General features: G+C 39.8%; 1 protein-coding gene across 4 annotated transcripts in view; it reads right to left on the minus strand.

Annotated features, from left to right (window-relative positions):
• TLE1 (transducin like enhancer of split 1) overlaps positions 1-24,040 on the minus strand; it is a 92,105-nt gene that overhangs the window by 62,090 nt on the left and 5,975 nt on the right. For 2 of the 4 annotated variants that reach the window (XM_019554991.1, XM_019554989.1), the window contains exons 5-6: positions 7,311-7,373; positions 5,213-5,287 (exon numbers count right to left, since the gene is read on the minus strand). In XM_019554991.1, coding sequence (XP_019410536.1) covers positions 5,213-5,287; positions 7,311-7,373 — 138 coding nt within the window. Of the gene's footprint in view, positions 1-5,182; positions 5,288-7,310; positions 7,374-24,040 lie in introns of all 4 variants that reach the window. The other 2 variants (XM_019554990.1, XM_019554988.1) reach the window with 1 other exon arrangement.

The raw sequence follows: 24,040 nt of genomic DNA on the forward strand, positions 1-24,040 counted from the left end.
CTCTCTTAGTTTCCTTCTACTGGTACAGTTGTTAATCCTCTCCATGCTTCATTATCTTTCACCCTCAACTCTTTTGCCCATTTCTTTCATCACAAGGCCCTCCCTATCAACTTTCAGCTCTCTTTCTTCTTCCATTTCATAACAGCCATTTCCTCCCATGTTCTCTCTCATGCTGTAGATCTACTCTAACCAGCATGAAATTTATTTTTTCTTTCAATATTGCCTTGCTTACATCCAACTTAACTGAACGCCATGCCCGCAATCTTAAATCCATTCTCCATCTTTGTCTCACACCTCACTCTCTCTCTCACCAGCTACTTCCAAGACAAAATTCTTTCCCACCACCTCCTTTATAATCCTTCCATAGTTGGAAATAGTACCCAAAATTAAGATTTCCCTCGCAATCCCTATATCTAAGCAACAGCTAATCCTTTCATGTGTTTTCTCCATAACATCAAAAGGCAGAATACAAATCTAAATGCCACAACAGCCTTTCCTATGCAGTTATACAGTTAGATCTGTTGTCAAGGTTCTGTTCATCTTGCAATTCACTTACTGCAACATCTTTCTTTGTAGCCTTGACAAATGTAATCTTGCCCTGTCCACATCCATTCAGAATGCCACTGCAAAGGTCATTCTTGTAGCCCACTACACTTTAACCATATCACCTCTCCCTAAATCCTCCTTCTCTGTTGTTTTTATACATTGCTGGTGTTCATTACACAGGCCCTTCAAGACCTCACCTCATCTATCATCCTTCATTTACTATTGATAGGAAGCAGGAGTTGGCCAAATCAGCCCAAGATGCCAGGCTTTCATGCTTGCTCAATTCTCCAACACCTTTGTGCTTTCTCCCACACTGGCTCATACGTTGAACTCCATAAACTTCCTCATAATCCTCCTGTAAATCTCTACTCAAAAAAAAAAAAAGTGTAATTTGCTAGAATGCCTTCAAAAAAAGATCTTGACAAAGACACTGACTTGCTGCTTCCCACCCTGCTGATGAATACTGCCTTATTTCCCTGCACAACCCTGTTAATTTATCTTCATCTATCATCTTATTCAGACTAAAATTCAAGGCAGGGACTCTCTTTTTCCTGTTTGCACAATGGGATCCTGATCTATGACTATGTCGATAACCAAGTATTATGGCAAGATAAATAAATAATATAAATAGAAGAAGCCACTGAATGTCCATAGGTCTTTACTCATGAGAGGCCATAAACTAGATTGCCTGGTGTCTAAATTAACTGGATTCCATGTTAAAATAAAGACATACAAGTGCCATGTGGTAAGTTTTCTTTTGAACAGAAAACTAATAAGTCATTGACCTCAAAGCCCCAGCAAATATCACTTGGCACTAAATACAGATCACAGCTGAGGAGGATCTAAAGTAATGCTGCTTAGCTCTTCCCTTGCACTAAGTTTTGCATTCATTTCTGTTTTAGTCTGTATTTTTGTTTCATAATGAAATATACAGTCTAGTTATTTATAGGCTTTCCGAGGATTAACTACACACTCATAAGAATAAACCCCCAAGAGGTTAACCTCATCCTCTTAAGCTTCACACACTACAATCCCAGAGATAGCTGGCAACTACAGCCAAGGAGAGAAAAATAATCCAGCATCTTGCTAATCCGTTAGCCAATCGCCTCACACAACAGTGGAGAGCCCTCTTGCAGGCCTACAACTCAATCTGTCTCGAGAGAAATGTCAATCCAAAAGATATATTTCACAGAGCCATTAGCAACCTACCTCAAAAGAGGAACTTATGACACATTTGAGTAGTGCACAGAACAGAGTATCTCAGCATACTGTACTAAAAACCTTCTCAACTTACAGATGTGTTGCTTAAAGTTTAAGTATACTTATAAAAAAATAAAAATTTACTAATAAGACAGTACACAAGGGTTACAAAACTATGCTGCTTACATCTGGATAGACCAATTATAACCGTCCCTTAGGCTTTTCTGCTTTGAGCACCTTTGATTTTCCAGCCTGCTGCTTATTCATGCAAAAAAAAAAAAAAAAAAAAGCTTCAATTTATACCATGCTAATCCACTTAATCTTTTCATGCCATGATCTGAATCCTCTCCTACACCAAACATGGGCATGGCCTGAAGTCTTAAGTACCAAAACAGTGGTGCCAAGGAACAAACATGTAATTTCACATTGCTACATAATGGCTAAGAGTAAGACACTCAAACACACTTCAATAATCATTAATAAAGTGCAGATGATGCATCTGTCTCTAGTATATGTATACACACCTGTCAATCACTGAATTCCTCCCCACCCCCAAATTAAACTAGTTTCTATCTAATATATAAGGCATGAATATCCTGTTAAGTGGTTGGACTGAACAAGTGACATTATTTTCAGTTTTAAACAAGTTTGTGAATGCAATAATTGACACACTCTTCTCTTATGCGCATATTGACTTGTGCCCACTGGAACCAAACTTGCTGTCTCTTTAAATAATCTTATTAAGAGAGAACACTGAATTGCACAACTTGAATCACCTGGTATTCAAAGAGAACAACAATTCAAAAGAGGAGGGGAGGTGTTGGAGAAAGGGAAACCAGTGGTCAAGCAGAAGCACCAACATGCATTTTAACTGGCCAAAGCAAATATCTAACCAAGCATATGCTAGGAAAATTATTTAACTTCCTTCCCAATCCCCCCCAGTTCATTGTACAAGAATATCTTTAGTGCTCTGAAGCCACAGAATACTCTGTTGTACCGTATGCTGTTGGAGAATGCTTCAGCCTTTTTTGCATGTTGAAAAGAAGTTTCAAGATCTTTCACACTCATAATAGATGTCTACACCGTTAAATTACTATTTCTTTTCTTAGCCTAAAAGACACTGCCATTTAAGAGCGTGGCCTCTCTATTGTCCTATACACTAAGTCGGGGCCCTGAACAATACTGACAGCTGCTATCAAACTGAGCTATGCTTACTTTCAGTGCAGCTGCTGCTTGTATGAACAGACAGGCTCCTGATGCCTCCTCCCCTCTGGGGAGACAGGTTGACACACTGCATGTTCAATGAAGGGGAGCAAAGGTCCACTGAATTGTCAACCCAATTTTATGCTACTCTGATTTTCCAGGATGCACACAATCCCCTTCAAACAAAATCAAGCATATGTCAGAGCATGAAACTTACTGTGTAGCATAGGATAATTATTGATCATCTAAAACTGTAAAAGATCACTCTGACATGCATCTGATTTTAGGAGTATGCAACATAGCATCTGTATTGAAACTGAAGTACATCTGTGCCACTTATATGTTTGTTCCCTCATTCCCAATTTTTTTTTTTTTTAACTATAAATTACATTGTCAAGATGTCTTTCACAAAACACATGGTAGCATTTCTACTTAAGGATCTTCGGAATTTAAACATGACAAAAAAACCAGAGATTTCTAGTCTTAAGACTAACATACCATTTCCTGCTTCCAAAGAGGCCTTCTCACAAAAAAGCAAACAAATGAAGTCCTAATTGTGAGCTATAGCTGTAGATCCAAAAAACTGAATAAAGTATTTTCAAAAAAAGCAACTGACTTCTTGTATTATTTGGCATAAAATTGGCGTAACAAGTATGGAAACCCAAATTTTGCTCTAGAAGATTTGTCAGAAGATTTCTTTTTACTGTGCAGAATTCCCAACAAGTTTAGTCCAATGAGAAAAGCCTTTTCATACTAAATCTGTCCTCAAAAGATGCCGCACACTTTTAAACTGCAAAAAGCACAGTTCTCTAATCTTTGCTAATCAAATATCATACATGCATGTGTACTGTATGAATATTTGATTTGATCTTTGAACTAAAGCAATTCATTACTCACGGAAAGCATAGAGAGGACTGTAAATGAATGCAGACATAATTTTTAAATGTGATTAGTGAATCAACTAAGTAACAGTCAAAATTTGATACCAAGGGAAAAACAGGGCTCAGATTTGAAGAGGGGGGTATGTTTATGCAAAGCTAATCTGTCAAGTGTAATAAAGCAGCTTGAATAAAATTTAAGCTGAAAAATCCACTGAAGCTCCCCATTTCAGGGAGGAAAAAGCTATTAAAAGGAAATGAAGGTCACCCTCCCAGTTTATTTCACCTAATTGACTGCCAATAGCTTACCACGGGCAAACCGACTGCAGCTCTGCAATTGAGAAACTGATGAAAGGAGAGTTTTCAAGCTGAGGCTCATTCTTTTAATCCTCCCTTGCTCTTATGTTTTTTTTCCATCTCCAGTTGGGATGTAATTTTAAGCACAGATGGATTAACTGGTTCCATTGTCTGTAGACGTCATTGGACTATGGCACTGTTAATCCGTACAGCAGCATGTCTAATTATCATTACAAAGTGTCTGAGGGAACTATAAAGACCAGCAGGGCATCTTCTCACAAGCAATTAACATAAATTGATAAATGAGTAATTTGAATCCGCTCAAGGCGCTCACATATGAATAAAATCAGAAAGGACGGCTTCTTGTTTCGGCTACTTCTTTCACTTAGCCTGGAAGGGCAGAAAACATGAGAAATATTCTAGACTTAGTGGCGGGGGAAATGAACTCATGCAGCGGAAGGAATGCATGGTTCACAAAGTTCATTAATGCAAAACAAATGACTTGTGATTGACAACCAGTCACAAGCAAGTAGTATTAACTGATTTCAGCATATTTAGAAGAACAAACTTGGTGAAAGGCTATTAGAACATTGTGTCTGACCATTAATACCGTTTCAAAAGCAAGAGAAGTTTCTTTTCATTAGGCTACTACTTTAAAATTCATGAACGATACACAAGAAAGGAAAGAAAAGAAGAATGAATAGTTGTACGAGCTCCAAAACCCTAAATTTCATAAAGAGCAGGAGGTGAAAGCAGTGGTAAGTAGTTCAATTGGTACACAATGCTCATGATCAATAAAATAACTACCCAAAACATAATTTTCTTTCTTAAAACAGATTCTTTTTTGCTACAAAAATCACAGGTGCACCAAAACAACAGAAATAATCCTGTTACAAAATAAGCTGATGTTAATTCTACCTCCCCAGCTAAAATATTCCTAAGTCACATAAATTTAAGTAACAATATTAATATCCAAACAGTATTAGAGACATTAATACATTCCCAAGTTTACTTTAAAACTACCAAAGCAGTAAGAAATGAAAGCGGGTTATACACACTGTAGGAGGTAGACCTGGAAGGCCACGTACCCCGATGATGGCATTCAGTTCAGCCATGGTCACTTGTTTGGCACGTTCTACCGCTTGGGCAACTTGTTGCTGATGCTTCAAAGAAAGAGACAGTGATTGAATATCTGTGTTAATAAGCAAATCAGCTATAATTTAAGGCTACATTAAAACAGAGACGAAAAAACAATTACAATGTCTATAGAAACAGCTCTTTAACAAGTGCTGGAAAGCCAGACAGAAGCCCAAGTTATCCACTGGAAAAGTATTTTATGCCAGTTAAGATTAAATCCTGTGATCCTGATCCATTCATTTCACTGTTTAGAAGTAAACAAAGAGCCCTGAAGATAATAATACAATATTTTAAAATGGTCTTTTATAACTGAACCATGAATTGTTTATCAACTCCATTGGAAAAAAGTCAAATTAAAGTTGATACTAAGATTTTCTTGGCCAATACCAATTATTAAAATCAGCCATATCAGCTGATAACAAACCAATAACCAAATTTACAGGAATGGAGCCCGGCAGCTTGGAAAGCAGCATCCTACCAGTAAGTGTGTGGGAGGGAAAGAGCTTGGGGGAGGGGGAGGGAGATTGAGGCCCCCACAGTAAGGAAGGGAGTGGGGCAGGGGCAGGGGCAGGCGCTGCCCAGACGGGGTAGTATATGCGACACCCTGGCCAATAGTGGGATGGAGCCACAGGCAGCTTGTCCGGGGGGTGCAGGGAAGGTGGGAGCTTGCCAACACTGCATGCACCCCTGAGAGAGGCATGGGGGGGGGGGGGCAATGTGTCCCACCAGACTTATACACGGGGTGAGAGCAGGCTGCTTGCTGCAAACTTGGGGCTGCACCAGCCTCTTCCCAGCACAGTTAGGGCTGGGGCTGCAGCAATACCGGGAGGGGTGGCTATAGTCTCCCAAACCTCCCTCAGTGCCACCACTGCTGCCACCTGCCCCATGCAGCTAAGCCCATCCCTCCCAAGCCTGACCTGAGTCCAGCCTCCCCACTGGCAAGAGGCTGTCACAGGCCCTGGCCTCGAGCCCACAAGCAAGCCACCTGTACTCACTCTACACACAAATCCAGGGGGGATGATGACACATGCCCCCCATAAGTGTGAACAGCAGCAGGGAGCCGCCCCCCCTCCCCACCTACTCCACTGTTCCCTGGACGAGCTACCCACAGCTGTCCCACTTCTGGTCTCAGGATGACATTCAACATCCTGACTGGGCAGCACCTGCCTCTACCCCTGCCTTACTCCCTCCCACCCTGTGGGGGCCTCAATCTGCACCTCATACCTCTTCCCCCTGTTCTCCAAATTGCCAGGCTGCATACCTGGCCATGTGTATTTATCAGTGATGTAAATCAGCCAACAAAACCCAATTGCCAATAATGTTAATTTTCCTGTTATTACAGCTAAACTGATATGTGACTGATATATCAGTGCACGTCTAATAATTGATACCAGCATCATTTTTATACCTCATATACCTTTGGCCAATGATTACTCTGACTTTTACCCCAAAAAAAGAAAAAGAAGTGAAATAGGCAGTGTGTTGTAAATAAACTTAATAACTATAAACAGTGTTTGAAAGTCTAATCTAGAATAGGTTGCAAAATGTAGTAGAAGCAGCTTCCAAAGCTTCAGACTGTAGGCACCTGGGAACAAAAAAAATCCTGTAGGTATTTCTGAAAATTGTTTTATGCCCTTAAACATTTTGTGCAAGCTAACTACTCTACATTGTATGTTACTTACTTAAAAATCAGCCAATTTTAACATAAAACTTTCTTATTTCACTGAATGTAACACCTATCTGCTAAGTATGTTAAGGATAGTATGTCATCAAGAATGAAAAAAAAATAATCATTATTTCGATAGTCATTTCACAGATTCACACCCTGCCCTCCCCCCAAGAATTAATTTGAGGATGAGCTATTGTCACCAGTTCTTCAGTTTGAGCTAAGATCTGTTAGACCAAATTAGCAGGGGGTTTGCACACTTCAGCTCTAACAGATGTTCCTCACACTTGTGCATTGTGATAAAATTAACATCTTAAAACTAGCTAATTTGCAAACAGAGAAGCAACATAATTGCACTGTAACAGCTGAACAGTTTTACTTACTTCCTGAGACAAAAATGGGATGACTTGTGCACAAATCGTATTCAATCTCTTGGCAATTTCTGTCTGTAGAAAAAAAGCAGATATTTTGGTTAAAAACATATTAGGCATGTTTTCATACATCAGCTGGTTTACAGGATCAAATTTAGTACAGGGACTGTAGCAATTCACAAAGATGTTGACCTTCTCATTTGCAATGCATGTGTGAGTGGTTCACATATACAATGCCAATCAGGACACAGGTCTAGTCCAGTGAGTTACTCCAGGATACAGGTCTAGTTGATTACTCCAGGACATCTGCTACATTGCAAGTATTACCACTGCAAGTATTACACAGAAACCTGATCTTTATGAATAACTCATTAACAAGTAAAGCATTTGTTAAAATCCAGCATAAATAACAGCCTTTTAAAAGGGAGGATTTATTATGTTTCAAGTTAAAGGAACATAAAGCAGTATGATATAAAAACAAAACTGATGCAAGGAAGACTTTTTCTGTGATTACCATCTAGAGCAGTGGTTCTCAACCTTTTTAGAGTCGAGGCACATCCCATTAGACTGAAGACCCCTACTGGAAAATGCCAGCTCGTAACTTTCACTTGTTTTTTTGACTATGGTAAAACAACAGCACAATGTTTCTGTTGCAAACAACTGAGAAATGCCACAACAGGTCAGAATGTTTCTGACACTCTGGATTTCTGGGTTTATCTTGAGAATCTCCTTCAGGTCTCTGCACACCTAAAAGCTGCGAATACTGTGCATGACCCTTAAAAAAAACCAAAAAAAAAAGGCTCGCCACACATGGTTTGAGAATCTTTGATACTGAGCAACTTATGACCAGGGACACCCTGACTTGGTGGCATTCATTGGCAAGGGACTCCCCAGGTCCATGCTGCAGTCAGCTGCCTGGGCTCTTGTGGAAGGGGGGAGCTGTCCTTGTGCCACACTACAATAAGCTGCCAGGGGCTGCAGCAGAGGGAGAGTTCAGTCCCTGCTGCCAGAGCACAAAGGTCCAGCACAGGGCAAGTGGGGAGACAAGAAGAAGCAGTAGTGGTGGCAGCTGGGTCCTTCTGCCTGCATGCTTCCAACTCAAGCTGGATCATTCTGCCCCCCTTAGTGAAAGATATTATATAGCTGATCTAGAGCTATAAGTTTACCACCTACTTTAAACAAACAGTGAGAAAAAGACCTATTACCTGCCACAAAGTTTACATCTTATGAAACAGAAGCAAAACAGAACAGAACAGCTTACAGTTGAAAACAAGATACCATAAAAAACTCCTAGGAAGGGTCTTTAAGAAGAACAAAAAGGGTTTGTCAGGCAATTCAGGAGAAGGCAGCATGAAGAATATGAGACGAAGGGGGCATGGAGAGAAGAGAAAAATGAGGACTACTAACGCATAGGCAGAAAAACTTTTGGCAAGAACACTGATCGTGAGGCTGGAGAAGGTAGTATGGAAAGCAGCGAATAAAGAAACCGATATACTAGAAAGGGATAGGTGCAGACAGATTAGAAGGAAAAGTCAATTTTGGAGACAGCAAGATAAAAATCAGGAGCACACAGGAGGTACTCAACTGACAGCAACAAGATAGGACAGAGTTGTCAGAGACAGATTTCAAAGACATCCATACAGGAATCAATTGAAATAAAGAAGTAGATGGAGGACCAGAGCCCAAGGGGAAGATACACAGGAGCCCTGATAAAGATAAGGAATCACTGAAGCAGATGCTGAAGCAGCAGTAATAACTTAGGAGAAGGAAAAGAAGATGAAGGATCACCCGCATTGAAAGCAAAAGAGAACAGAGCTTGATCAAATATTGTGAGTTCTGCAAAGCAGGCCTGTTTCAAATGCCACACTCCCCCTGCCCCAAACACACACACACACAGCAGTCTACAGAGTCACAAACAAGGTTCCTGGGGGGTCAGTCATTTCCATCTGCCACAAACTTATATTTGCATTTACAACATTTGAAACATTTAGCTATAACCGGCATGCAGGGAGTTATGTAGAACATCCTCCAACTTGCACTTAACCTCTTTAGTCTTAAGGAGGAGATTTTCAAAAGACATAAATGACAACTCTTCAGCCCACTAAAAGTTAATGGAAGCTGGGCAGCCTCTCTAGTCATGTTTTTGAAAAACTCCTTGAATGATCTGTACAAATACAGAAACCTCACAGGGTAAGGTAAGAATTACAGTCCATGACTCCAAAGCTTGCACCTCCTACACTTTTAAGGAGTCGAGTCCTTGATAAATCACCAAATCCTGTGTCCATTTTCCCAGCTGTAAACTACCAACAGGGAAACAATAGAAGATAACTAGTGGTATGTCAGACAGCGTCAACTTCCTTCCAGATTTCCCTGAAATAACAATAACACAGTAAAGAGGTGTTGTTTCTCTCAGTGGCTGTTCATTACTGAAGATCCTGCTGTAAACAAAAAACACACAAAAAAAGCACCCACTGAACTATCCCCCCCAAAGCTGCAGAAGATTCTTGGGGCAATTATTTTTTGTCTCATTCTGATCTGTGCGCGCCCCCAAGGAAGGCAACAAAAGGTCCTTCCTGAGTCTTACCCAGATCAGAGGTAGCTTTCCACGGGTATAAAGCTGGTAGAAAAAGCTCCAAGCCCTGAGCCCCACAACTTCAAGCAAAGAGGTTAGAAAAACAGTGTAAACAGAGCTTCCCTTCCTTCCTGAAAGGACCACAGCAAGCTGAAACTAAAATAGCCCCCAAATCCCTGAAGCCTGCACCAATGTAAACCAGTTACTCAATAGCTGTCCCACTGGAGCTTGGCATAGTTGTACTCCCCACTCAGGGTAAAGAATTGGGTCTTTCTAGGGAAGAAAAAAAAAAAGAGTAGTAGTCTTTAGTCTAAGAGGATGAAATGATAAGCCATATTTAGGTAAGCACCCTCTGCCCTTGCTTGGGTTTTAGTTTGTTTGTTTGTTCACGGAAACACTTTCCAATAAGAAAACAAATATCAAACAAGAGAGTACTGGGGGAAAAGTGGGGCATGGGGGAATCTGGTTTGCATCTCTAGCACAAAGGGACTCCCATCCCTGTGTGCGTTTTGGGCTGCACTGCAATCCAAATAAGCTAAAAGCAACAGTAGTACATTAGGAAAGCTCCTTCTGTATGATCAAACTGTTGCTGACCAGTTATTAATTATGGGAATTTTAGCCATTTTAACTTTCTAGGCAGGCAGAAGGCAGGGTAGCATTTCACCTTATAAAGCACTAAATGTCTCTGAATTAATTTGTAAGGTGCAGTTCTGTCCTGCCTTCTGCTATAATTCACTCAGTACAGGATGGACACTCCACCCCATGCCCTCCAGAGCTGGAGATCTGCCGTTAAAATAGGAAGACACGTTACTGCTGTGTAACGTCTTTTATCCCCATAAGGGACAAGATAAATGCATAGACCCCAATAAAAAAAATGCCCCAATTAAAGACAGGGCACAAGACCTTGGCTTTTGTAACAGAAGTGTAAAGAGAACTTGAAGATGAAGAGGAAGGTGAAAGGCGTACATTAGTTTCAGGTGAAAAGCAGTTTCAGTCAGAAGAGCACATATGAAGATTCTCCAGCCTATATTTCTTAAAACAGATACTGATTTACTGCAACTTTGCTGAAAGCATTTGCTTCTGATCGGTTAACGGCTCTTTTAAAAAAAGAAAGTCTCATAAGTTGTTCAGTGTTGTGTGCAAGGCACACACTTAGAAAAACTGGCCTTCAAACACGTAGAGCCGAGATTTACAAAACAGGAATCTAAAGTCATTTGAAGTAAGGAAAGCAAAACAAAAATGATAAACACTTCTCTGGAATAAATTTAGACAGGAATGATCCTGCTTTAGAAAAGTAGGGTTTATAAGAACCTTACAAGATCCAGTCCAGCCCTGTTCTCATGATTCCAAAATACAGCACCACTTTATTTGGGGTCACAGTAGCGTTTCAAGTTTAACACCTATGAATTTTTCAAATTCCTTTTTCTCAGAAAACTGCAAAAGGGATCAGACAGATTGGAAGCAAGAAAATACTAGGATAATATCACTTATCTTTGGACACTGCATCACTTTCCCTTTTTTATTTAATATAGCGTAAACTGATTTTATATTTCTCACTCCCTCAAAAAGTTTGGGGAAGTCAGTTAACATTTACAAAAAAATAAGCTGAAAGAGATCTGTGACAAAGGGTTGTAAAAAAACAAACAAACCCCCCCCCCCCAAAAAACCCTAAAACAAAAAACCCCCCACACCAAAACACACACACACAGGAAAACATTGTTTCCACTGTTCTCTTCTATTCAAATATTCTACAAAGATCAGTTTCTTGTTGTCTATTGAAAGGTCTGTTGTTAAACCGAGCAGAAAGGGACACCATCAACTTTTACAGCAAAACTCCCATTTTAATTTGAATAAATTAATTTGAATACTATTACCAGCCTCACCACGGCTCCCAAAAAGAGAGAGAAAGTTCCCCAACTTTTAACTTCATAGGAATCTAACGAGGAACCCAGGTTCAATCAAAATTGCTAAAGTATCACGAGGCAGTCACTTAACATTTTTTCATTTGTAAAACATGGTGAATGAGTTTTTAACTCTTCATGAAATAGATAAGAACTACAACTAACGAGAGGTTCTGAGCTACCATAGACATCCAAGCTGACTGCAGAAGTAGCATCCAAGCTGATTGCAAGAGCAGCCAGCGCAGAACTTGGGTTTCACTGACTATACCAAACCTCCTTCCAAACACAGCATCTCCAGAATTTCTGCAAGTTAACCTCCACCATAATTCTTCAGAAACAGGCACACACATATACAAGCTTAACTGGTTTTACCATATGTTGTTAAAGGCCTAACCACCATTTATAAGATTTGTACACCTTCATGACTAGACTTTAGTTTTCCTCCTAGAAAAATGTCCCACATTAAGAAACACTGCTCTAAACTAAGCAAACCAAGTTTTGGGTAAATCCAATATCTTGTATTAGACCAACTTAAACAGTTGGAAAAATTCTTTTTAGCAAACTTTTGTACACAAACACCCTTTGTCAGGCTGAGGAAGCATCTGCAAAAGGTCTGTGCTCTTCCTGGATGGAGCAGCAAAGCATCCAAAGGCCAGTAAACATGCACAAAGAGTGTTTGTGCCCAAAACCTTGCTAAGAAGAATTTTCCAACTATTTGATTTGGTCTAATAAAAGAAATTAAAATTACCCAAAACACCTTGTTTGCCTTTGTCCTTAGACCAACACTGCTACAGCTGACAACCCTAACCTAAGCATGAATTTTAATAGGCGTGGTGGGAATGGAGCATAAGGATAATGAATGGTTTTTTTAAATAATTTATTAAAAAGTTTCATTTCACCAATGCTTGGAAACTGTGGTAAGTAATGTGCTCATGCACAATGCAGCTGGCTTTCGCTATGAATTTTACAAACCTTGCAATATATGCAACTTTTATGCATTTAACTTTGCGATTCTCAACCAGGCTGCCTGGGCACCCTGGGGTGCCAGGTGTCCTGAGGTGCAAGTGAAGTGTTAGGCAATAAACTGATGAAGTAAGCAAATCAGCACAGGCTCAAGGTTGTCCCCGACTGGACTATCCTTCATCTCCACTGCCAGGCTCCTCTGCAAAGAAATTAAGCACTGCAATTGTCCTGGGAGGCAAAGTAACAAGCAGCACTTACTGGCAGCTCGGGACGAGATGCACGTGGGACAGGAGAGGAACCTGCATGGCTTGTTAGCCACCTTTTTGTGCAATTACAGCTGGCCGGTGATGTCAGCATCAGACGCCGGCCGGCACAGATAAAAATGGTGGCCGGGGCAACGGAGGGGGCAGAGTCAGGGAACAGAGCCGTGGCTGACGCCGGGGGCTAGGAAGACCCCGCACACTGGACCCGAGGAACCTGGCGAGCAGAAACTGATGCAGGCTGGGGATAATGGGGCCCCCCTGACATAAGCCCATGCCGGACAACGGAGGAACGACAGGTTTGCCAGCCAGAGGGAGAACTGAAGTTGCACCTGGAAGCACGACGGAATCCAGGTGGGAGTGTCGGGACGACAGGGTGCAGAGGAAGGCACAACAGGAGGCGAAGACCCGGGGAGAGCCCTAAAGGGGTTTATGGTTGGGGTGGGTATCACCACCGGGGTCCATCATATTAAGGAACTCACAGGAGTTGGTCCAGGAGGCGATGAGTCAAGAGAAGCACGTTCCCTCCCTATTAGGTTCCAGTGTGGGGATAGAAGGGGGAAGGAATAGATTTACTGGTCTATTTTGTTGATTCATTTATTTTTGTTACCCCGGATGAAGGGGCATAGGGAATAGAAACAAATACCCCAGGGGTGGGACAGCAGAGAAGCCTCAGCAGAGTTGCTCCTCGTGGTGATAGGTACCCGGGAAGGAAGGGACAGGAGTATGAAGGGCTGTTGGGGCAGGCCCACACAGGCAAGCAGGGCCCTAAGTCGTGGTTCCTGGGACGCAACAGCGGAGAGGGTGACCCTGCGGGAGAGGCCGTGGATAACAGCTGGGCAACTCACCGAAGGTGGCGTGAGGCCGGGGTGTAGGGGTTGCAGAGCCCTGTGAGCGACCGCTGGGCAAAACCCAAGCCACCAAGGGTCCCATTAACTGACCCGGCCTACTGAGGAACACCAAATCGTGGCAGGTGAGATTGGGGATGGCGACGCAGGGATAAGAGAACTACTCCAGCTACATCATGGGCCCGGAAGGCACGTGACATCTGCCAACCAATCGAAAGCTGCCCGAGAGCGGCTACTCGAAGCCTGGCGGTGACAGTAATCTATAAATTAGTTGCTGAAATTGGGTGTCACTCAATTCACAAAAGCGTTACCTTGAGGGCAATGAGAGGTGCATCAACTCCAAAGTCTGAGAACCACTGATTTTAACTAAAGCATTCAGACTTCACACAGCATGTATTTGCATACACAGCCACAGATATTGCACAAAATTATGCACTTCAGTCCTGTTGCTTTTCTTCTTTGATCATATTGTAATAATTGTGCACATGAAAGCAAAGTAATTTTGCTTTGCATCTACTCTTTGCAATTTTTAAAGTAAGAATTTCAATTCAGGAAGAGACTTTAGTGCAAAAGAAAAGAAAAAAAAACATCTTACAATGCTAACATATCAAGTCAAATTTATCCATTGAAGGGATCACCTAATATCCAAACTATGGCACGTTATAGTGCCGTAACAAAGCACAAACAATGAATACACACAACACTTGACTCCTCATCTCTCCTCCGTCCCCGCTTCTCTAATAAGCTTTCTGTCCAAATTTGTCAAAAATGTCCACTGACCACCAAATCCTAAAGCATGCAGAACTTATGACTGGAAGTCAGTTCCTATGTGTATTCTACCATGTCTACTGCAGAAAAGTCAGTTGCTCATTTCAGAATTAAGGAAAGAACACAAACAAGAATATTGCATCCACATATAATTGCTGATTGAAAAAAAGCTTCAACTATAAGATCCAGACAGGATTGCAGTCATTTTAATCATCTCCTTACTATGAAATCAACCCCCACCACAACTCCTCCTGAATTATGCTCCAAAGTCAAACCAGTCAAAACTTCTGTTAAAAGGAGTCTGAGTGGTTCTGCTAATCAGAACTTAAGTCACCAATTACTGATGCTTATGAAGATGTATATAGTTCTCATCTTCTGTCTTAGACATCTGGCAGTCTCCAAAAGTGTTTTAGTAACACTTACTCCTAATTTAACACAGCTGTCATCCAACTGCTGATCTTTTAGGCATATAGGGCAGTTAAAACAATGAGGGGTAAAAAAAAAAAAAAAAAAAAAAATCTTGAAGAAAGCTGCTTGAGCAGAGACAGCAACACTAATTGCCTATGTTCTTTGGCTCACTGGCAAAGCAGATTGCAGAGGCCTGCATCTCATGTGAAAGCTCTTGTATCTGTATGGCAGCTCTTAGCAGAGCATCTCAAGTGCCCTTAATTGTTTATGTTCTTAATGCAGAGCCTCTTGAATACATTCATTTTTAATAGAAGGCTAGAGAGTGGCGGGCCTATCAAAGAGTGACAAAGCAATCCCATTCATTGGTTCTTGCTGTTGCAATGATGGTCTTTTGATTTATTTGCAAATGACAAGCTTGTCAGGCCCCTGACTCAAGTGCTGCCCTCCTTTTGAAGCATCATTAAAAATTAACATGAAGGAATTCAGCAGAATTTTGTAAGACGAAGCTGAGCCTGCAATGTTTTGTATCTTTATTTGTGTATTCTTTTTGCCTTAGTTCCTTCTAATTAATGACTTAAATGTTTTGACCTAACTGTTGCCAAACACAAGTTTGTACTTTAATTTGTCATTTTGCTAAAGTGCATTCTTGACACATATAGCAAAAACAAAACAGCCATGCTACCAACTAAATACAAAAATCTGTTATGTAGATCTTTTTGTTAAGCAGTTAAGACACAGTGCCCATACAACTGTATTGATTTTTTGCACATTGTGAAAAAGGAGATTATTAAAGGAAACTTTTCTACAAGTCCAGTTCATTTTTTACAATCATAACTCGGGAATAATTTAAGACATTAGAAACTCATGTTAAGACATGTAAAAGCTCATGCAGAAACCAACAGCTTAGTTAGGAAGCTGCTAGGTTTTTGCTTTGGGTTAAGAAAAGGAAAATGCAATACAATCTTAAAAGAGTTTATTTAAGCTCGGGTGGCCAACCTGCAGCATGGACAACCTCTTTTTATAGCACACAGCATCGGAGGAGGAGCAGAAAAAGCAGGAGACTGGGGAGAAGAGGACTGGAGTGATACTCAGGGAGAGTGCGGGGCTAATTTGCTGCAATTACTCCAAAAAAAAGTATGTTCTGGTCTATTTAAACAATAGGAAAAAGTTGAAAGAAAATTTCACATGACTCCCACGGACTACCATGAAACCAGAATTTTGATTTTAAAAAAAAATGGAGCTGTGGAATGATAGCCAACTTGCTTATCAGGACCATACCTCTCATAAATTTTTTGTTAGTCATGAAGTACAGAAAGATAATCCACTGTAAAAAAAAAATTCTGATAAAATAATACATTTTAGTACACCAAATTAGTCTAACATTTGACTTACATTAAGGGGAAAAAATGAAATCCATCAGAATAAGAAAAGCAGAATTACAAGCGGGGGGAAAAAAAAAAATCATCAACACCCCTGTTGTCAAAAGAGGACAAAAACTATTTGTTATCAAAAGTGTTCAAGTTAAATTTAGAAATAGCCTGAAAATAATGATTGATCAAATTATCCAAAGCCATATTTAAAAAAGAAAAGGAGGAGGAAAAGCAATCATAGAGAATGTCAAACTTCAGTGAACACACAAGAAACATAGCTGGTCAAGTTCACAAAAGCAACAAAAACCAAATTTAAGTACACTGTGTCCACTTGCACTTTCCCCCCATATAAAACCCAGTACAACGCTGAACTCCTAGATGAACAAAATGGACTTCCTGCCATTTATACTGTGTAACACAGTAATCCACCAGGGACTAAAGGTCAATGTTGCACTTTTGGTCATTACTGAATCATTTGAGATGATCTGTGGTGAGGATGAGAGGAAAATCGAAGGCTGCAAGAATGCTGCAAATGGCTTGACCTCAGACCAATTTTCATCGCCATCTGTCTAACAGACATGTGGATAAAAGCTTTCTTTATGGGGCATATTTGACTGTTTTTAAATTCATGCTGCAAGCCAGGAATCAGTTAAAATGTAACATTAAGGAAATACACACACACACACACACACACACACGAAAAGAAAACCAGCATTCTATTTATATTTTTTATTCATCATGTAATATTTAGCTCCCACTGTGTATTTTCTCATCTTCCCGCTGCACTGCTGAAGGAGTAGTTCAGTTATAATAGTAATTATTTTGCTTTAAAAAAAAGGAAAAAAATCAAAAACAACAAAAGTACACACATTCATATATAATCCTTCCCTGAACACACCCACAATGAAGAGGTACTTCCATGCTATGCAGTTAAGCACATGCCTGCTAGTAGACTGTTACATAAAGACCTAAGTACTTCTTCTATAAGCTGCAGTTGCTAAGAATTTTTGAGGTATAATTAAATGTGAAAACCTAAATATTCAAAAGCCTCAAATGATTAAGTCTAGCATTCTCTGAACTTTGCTGTTCATGAGTTATTGAATCCAAGTTGAGCACCAAGATAAGCATGTATTATTAATGCCCTTTTATTTAAAACTAATACACTCCAGTCTATTTTGGCAATGGCTGCAAAAAAAGAGGGGAAAAAAAATAAAGGCAACATGCCATTTAAAAGCTTAGGCCCCCACAGTATATCAATGTCAAACAACAGCATGTCAAGCTAAGATTCAATTCAGGTAAGTGCCACTGCCAAATTTTCTTGTTCCCAGACGTGCTTTAAGATTATTTTATTGCTTAAAATTTAATTTGTTCCAACTCGCGTCTCCATGACAACGTTGGCTAACCCTGCAAATCATTTGGGTAATTGGATATCTTATCTTTCTATTGCTCTCAAATCGAATGATTCTGCTAGAATTGTAACAGCCAATCAAATTTACAGGCCTCCTGAGTAATAGACTCAGAAAAGTAGCCACATTCATCTCCTCTTTACAGCCATATTAACCAGTATGCGACAAACTGTAGAAGTTGGTCTTCAAACTGTATTTTAAATTATAAACACTGTCATGCCTAATATTCTCACCAATAGGAGGGGGTGGGAGGTCTTATTCTGAACAGATAGTTTTCCCCTTTAATAGACTGTTTGAATGAATGCAACCTTGCAAGCAGCAATAGGAACAACCCCACTTCAAGTAATGGGAACAATTCCTGCATTTTGGGCAAAAGCTGACAGTTTAACATGACATAGCATTAGCAAAGTGCAGCTCTCCCACTGCCCCCATTTGTACTTGTACTCATCTTAAGTTGCAAGGTCAGTCACCCACAAGATGAGGATATTAAAACAGTAAGATTGTCTTCACATTTAATTTTTCCATGTGGGGGAAAAAGAAAATTTGAGAGTGCAAATGGTGTTTGGTGGAACAAGGAGAACAAATTTCAGGATGTACTGAAGTTGCAAACCTCAACGCATTAAATTTCCGTAACACTGAAATTTACATTTTTGAATCCAAGACCCTAGGCTACATTATTTGAAGCCTATCAGATGTCAGCTTAAGTTACAGAAAGGTCAAATTATTCAAACATGAGGTATATATGATGCAGGAGTCAACTGTTACACTTATCAGATGTCTACTATGGGTTTGGATGTCATTCAACTATAAAGTGCAGCAACTGGATACATTTCACTCGACTCATTCCAATTCTCTCTATAACAGTGCATGGAGAGCTATGTAGCAGTTCTTGACCAAGCACTGTAAACAACTGCCTGTCCCACTTGCAGCTGTAAATGCTGTTGAACCCAAGCCAACTGGCAAGCAGGAGGCTGTTGTCAAGATGCTAAAGTGTTTCTTTCACACATCTTTAGCAGGTCAAGACTCTTTTTAAAACCAAGCTAAACAAAAGGGACAAGTTATCGCACCTCCACTAATCCAACTTTCAGCATATCCTTGCTTCAGGAATTCTGCCCTACGCCACTCAGCACCTGTGTACTGGAGGCTGTTGACCAGCCTTTGAATTACACTGTTCCTGCTTCCTTATCTGGACTTCAGCAGGCACTAATGTTAAGTTAAGCCTCTGAATTGAAAGATGAAATAAGATTTGCCTCTGGTAAATTCCCCACCCATTTTTCTCCCTCAACCTTCAAATTCCACCTAGATGCTATATTCATCCAAGAACAAGAACATCTTCAGAGCAATTCAACCTGCTTATCAACAATTGTTTAATTATGTGAAGAGTCTCAAATCGCACGCTAGTGCATGCAAGATCCTGCACTGCCGCTTTCAGAGAGGATGTTCCAGGAACACATCTATCTATACCTGCTCCACTTCATGTCCGTACTTTGTTCTCTCCTTAGGACATACTGTCCCTGGAACAAAGCACTCTTTGTAGCCTCTTCATGTGAAACTTTCCTATACTGTAGGGTGGAGGGAGAAACCTAAAGGTTTCTATTAATGCATATGGGTAGTCTTATCAGTTTCCCAAATCTGATTTTAAGCTCTTGGGATGACTTAGTTGTACAGAACCTGGACAAGGAAGCTGATGCTACTGATACTAAAATAAAAGTGAAGTGTGGGTGGACTCTGGCCTCGAGTAGAAAGGCCCAGATATGATTGAGGAGATCAGAGGATGATTTGAGGTTATTAGACTACAAAGACCTCTGGGGTTTGATTCACTGGAAAACAAACATTTGTAAAGCAATTCTAAAACAAGGTACACTTTGTCAGTCCACAACACTTCCCTTTTATACATTGTTTTCGTATCTTGACCTCATAAAAATGGCTCTTTGCTCCCCTCCTTCATATGTTTAACATTTGATCAAGATGCAACTAAACAAACAAACCCATTCTGTTCCCCTTCTACTAAACCAAAAGCCACCTTTTTGTTTTCACTCACTAATCCATAGATGCCTTTCAAATGGCACAAATAGAGGCGGCAGCATTTTGTTCTCTAAATCAATTTTCCCCTCAGCCATCAACTAGATGTTCCAGCACAGAGAAAGAACAGTCCTTCCCTTCTAATTCAAAAATCCATACTGCCATTGCCCTTGCAAACTGCTAAACAAGCAGTATCGGCAATTCACTTGTGTTCTGTAATATATTTACTGCAAATCCCAATGGCTTGCCTCCTAATGCAGTTTTCTATTGTGTCTGTTCTTGTCAATACACTGACTGGTCACCTTACTTGTAAGTTGCTTTGACCAACTGTTTACCCAAGACATCAAAAAGCTGGAAGAAGAACAAAAACACTGAAAGAAATCTGGGCTTCTCTTTGAGCAATATCATTAGCAGTCTATTAAATAGCCAAAGATGCTTTGTTTTTAAACACCTATCCAGAGAAACACAGATGACATTTCAAATGAGCTGTCATCTGCTCCTCCCAACATCCTTCATAATAAATTGAAAACCAAATTCTTATCTGCACCAATTTCACTATGTTTACAAGGAAACTGATGAATCACGAACAAGAACAGTTGCGATTAGTTCGGCACTTCCTTTTCTTGCAATTTGCTAGCATCGCCTTTATAAATATCAGAAAGTTTCTCCTTCGCTAAGAGGGATTATTGAATCCTTAAATAAATGTTATCTAAATCATTTCTGCTAATTGTTAACTATAAAAATTAACTGCAGCATGCTTATGGATGCTAAATGGCTCATTCTCCCATTATAACAAGCAGTGTTTAAAGGGATACCAACACTTAAAAAATCATAAAACAAAACTTGTTAACTTTTTTAAAAATGTGCCAACTGGTGGTAATAGCACCTCTAACTACAGTTTTTGAAGATTTTTCTCCCCCATTCTGTACATTTGGCAATGCTCTGAACAGTTTCACTTTCTCTCCAGTACAAATAGCTTTGCTTTGTGTTTGTATAAATCTTTCACATAGCAGCTAACCATTTTTCTTGCATAAAAAAGATTAGTGATGATAAAATGAAATAGAAGGAATATAAAAAAACCCTGATGATTTAGCCCTCCCAAGCACTTAAGTGAATTATATTTTCTGCTTATATCCATTTAAAAGTAAGCTATATTTTGAAAAGTGATTTGTTATTTATTTAAATACTACAGCACCCAGGAGCTGCATCAACCAGGGAACTATTGTCCAGGACACTGTGCAAGTAACATATACACAAACTTAATACTTGCAGGCTCTAGGTAAAAGAGAAATGTAGCAGTTCAAGATTAAATGAAATACATGGAATTTCTTTAAAACATTCACATTTTCCCAGCATGTTTATAAGAACACATTTGTTAAAGTATCTGCCTTAACCTCATGGAAAAGCATACTTCCTCCATGTCACCTTCCCAAACTACTGAAATTTGATAAAAGGTTGTTAAAGCCTGTTACTTCAAGAAGAACAGTTACCCACTGAGCAAGCACCAAGCAAATTTCAGTTCAACGTGATGTGAATTATCCATGGAGAAGTACAAAAGAAACTTGGCTATCACGTGTACCTAAAAGGCTTTCCCTAATTATTGTTTAAAGGGAACAAGAATTGAATTCAAGTTGTTAGGAGTACACTCCTGATAAGTAATAAACAAACATTCATTATGGTTTCCGTGGCCACACCTGACACAGTCTAATCCAAAACAGAGAACCAGGAATAGGATAGCCTGGCTTAGCAGAGACCTAATACATCCATCTATGCAGTCTTGTACAGTAAGAAACAAAAGTCAAATCAACTAGTTTCCTGTGGGCAAATACTATGACTAGCTCTACCCAAAGCTGCAGTTACTTTTAAAAGTACAGTAGAATATTACACAGCTTCACCCTCATACAACCTGCTTGTCTAAAATTTGTTCTGAAGGAGTTTAATGAGGTGAAAAGTGACCTATTACTAAACTGAGAAAGTGAGGTCCTCCATTTTAAACAAGGCTTTCAAGAACCAAAGGCAATGAAAGCTTCTCCTGTACTCACACCAATGCATCTTAGACAGAAGAAAGAAGGCAATTCAAATGCCAAACCTGACAGTCTTTTAATTTGTCCTTATAAACTGAGTGAAAAGAGTGAAGTAAAGGAAGAAGGAAATCCAAGTAAGGGTTCTTCCTTCTTCTGGCCTAAATATCAACAGATGCAAGGTGGAGGTTTGCTCACACATTGCTGTTTATGCTCCCAGGACATTACCAGTATAACTACACTGGTAAGCCACAACTGGAAATGCAGTGCAAGCTTAAATCAGTTCCCTGAGGAAATAAAGATATCTGAAAAGAGTACTCTCCTGCAGAATAACGTTTCATCAGCATGGACTGAAGGGCAAGGGAAGTATTTTAATTAAGCATGTGATTTCTTCCCCCCCACCCCCAATTCCCCTTATTTCTGACAGCTATCCTGGAAACGATTAAGAGGAGAGCAAGCTTCATATGCCAATATAGCAAAGGAGTCACTGCACAAAAAGGTAGTTTGAATGCAAGTGGAAACCGATGTCACAAGTATCATGTGTTTAATCCGTCTTTAAGGCTATTCTAACTCTGAAACTGATTACAATAATTTCAACAATAGATCGCCATGTTCTCAGTTCCTATCCATTTCTTAGCAGACAGCATCTACCAGCTCATTTTCCACAGTCCACTAAATAACTATCAGATAGTAAATGTGTAACTGACCTGGGACACATTCAAGCCAATGATCAAGAAACAAAATGTTCCATCTCATTACCAATCCTCTCAGCTTTCCAATTCCCCCATGCTCAGATTGGCAACACTTATTATACTAGTACTGGGTGTATAATTCAGATGAGGGTACTTGATCAGAAGTTTTAGGCTGCAGGTATTCACACATTAAACACAGCTTTTTGTGAAGGGAAAAATGCCATATTACAACCTTGACAATCTTGATGTTTTCCTTTAAGATAAAGACAGATTATGTGTCCTTTGTGTGCAAAGGTAACTGAAAAAGCCTCTAGCTTTGCTATTACCCAGCATCAAAACCTTTAAGAGAAATGTATAGCTATTCGCTCTAATAATTAAAATGCAAGTGGCGGGGGGAAAGAATAAAAAATTATCTTTAAATCCCTTCTAACAATACTGCCACCCTATTTAAGAGCTGAGGAGAGCCAAGTAAGCCTCTTTATTCCCCTCTATTTAACCCACTCCTGAAGACTGTTGCTCTAATAAGATATCACTAGATTTAAACCTTTAAGTATGAAGACTTTAAAAATGATTCCACAAGACAAACTGAACTAAGGAGAAATTTTGCTCTTGTATTATTGGTCAGTGCATTGGTCAGGTTATTATTTGGAAGATGAAAGGCAACAAGTCAAAGAAAGTGAAAAGGTTTGCCAAATAACAGGTTTGCCTTAAGGCACGTCACAAAGATCACGCTAATCCACCCAAAGAGACAGACTCACCTGTCAGTGTTATAATGGCAGAAGCTCAAACAAATGTACACTGCAGTGGTTTTATATACTGTTAGTGGGTTCAACAGCAGTGATTTTTTTTTGGCTGCCTGCCACTGAACAAAAGCTAACCTTGCACCTTAACAATTTGGACTCTAAAAAACATAAGAAGTTTTATCTCATGACTTATTTCAGAAAATGACAGAAATAGCTGATGAAAATAAAAAAGCATAGCTCTAATACTCAATGACAGCAATGCTTTGAGTTCAGTACAACTATCAGCATCCAATGAACTCTGTGCCCTGGTGCCAGCACACAAAGTACCCTTATCCCTAGCCACAGAAGTCATAATGGGAAAATCTGATTTGGAAAGGATTAACCAAGAAAGGAATAGTTCAGAAAGGAAAACTATAGAATGCTCCCAGATACAAGAATTCAGATTAGTGTATAAAACCTGTTTTATAAGTTTATGTATTCTGACACCATGTCGCATCTTATATCTAAGTGCTTTTTGAGAACAACGGTCTAGTTTTTTTTAATAGGTCTGGCTGCAGAACAACATAAAAAGCAGTATTCAAATGGTACGAGGAATCCAGATTAAAGCTACAAATGGTAACACCTCAAGATGAAACTGTACTCCTTGACCAGTATCCAATTATACAGGAATACTAGGAGTGAAATTTATAGTTATGCAATTAAAAACTACCGCAATATATATGCACATGAGGGGGAGAGAGAGTGAAGGCCACAAAGGCAACCTGAAGT

This window comes from Crocodylus porosus, unplaced genomic scaffold, assembly GCF_001723895.1.
Source record: "Crocodylus porosus isolate Cpor-Errol unplaced genomic scaffold, CroPor_comp1, whole genome shotgun sequence".
Taxonomy (NCBI): domain Eukaryota; kingdom Metazoa; phylum Chordata; order Crocodylia; family Crocodylidae; genus Crocodylus; species Crocodylus porosus.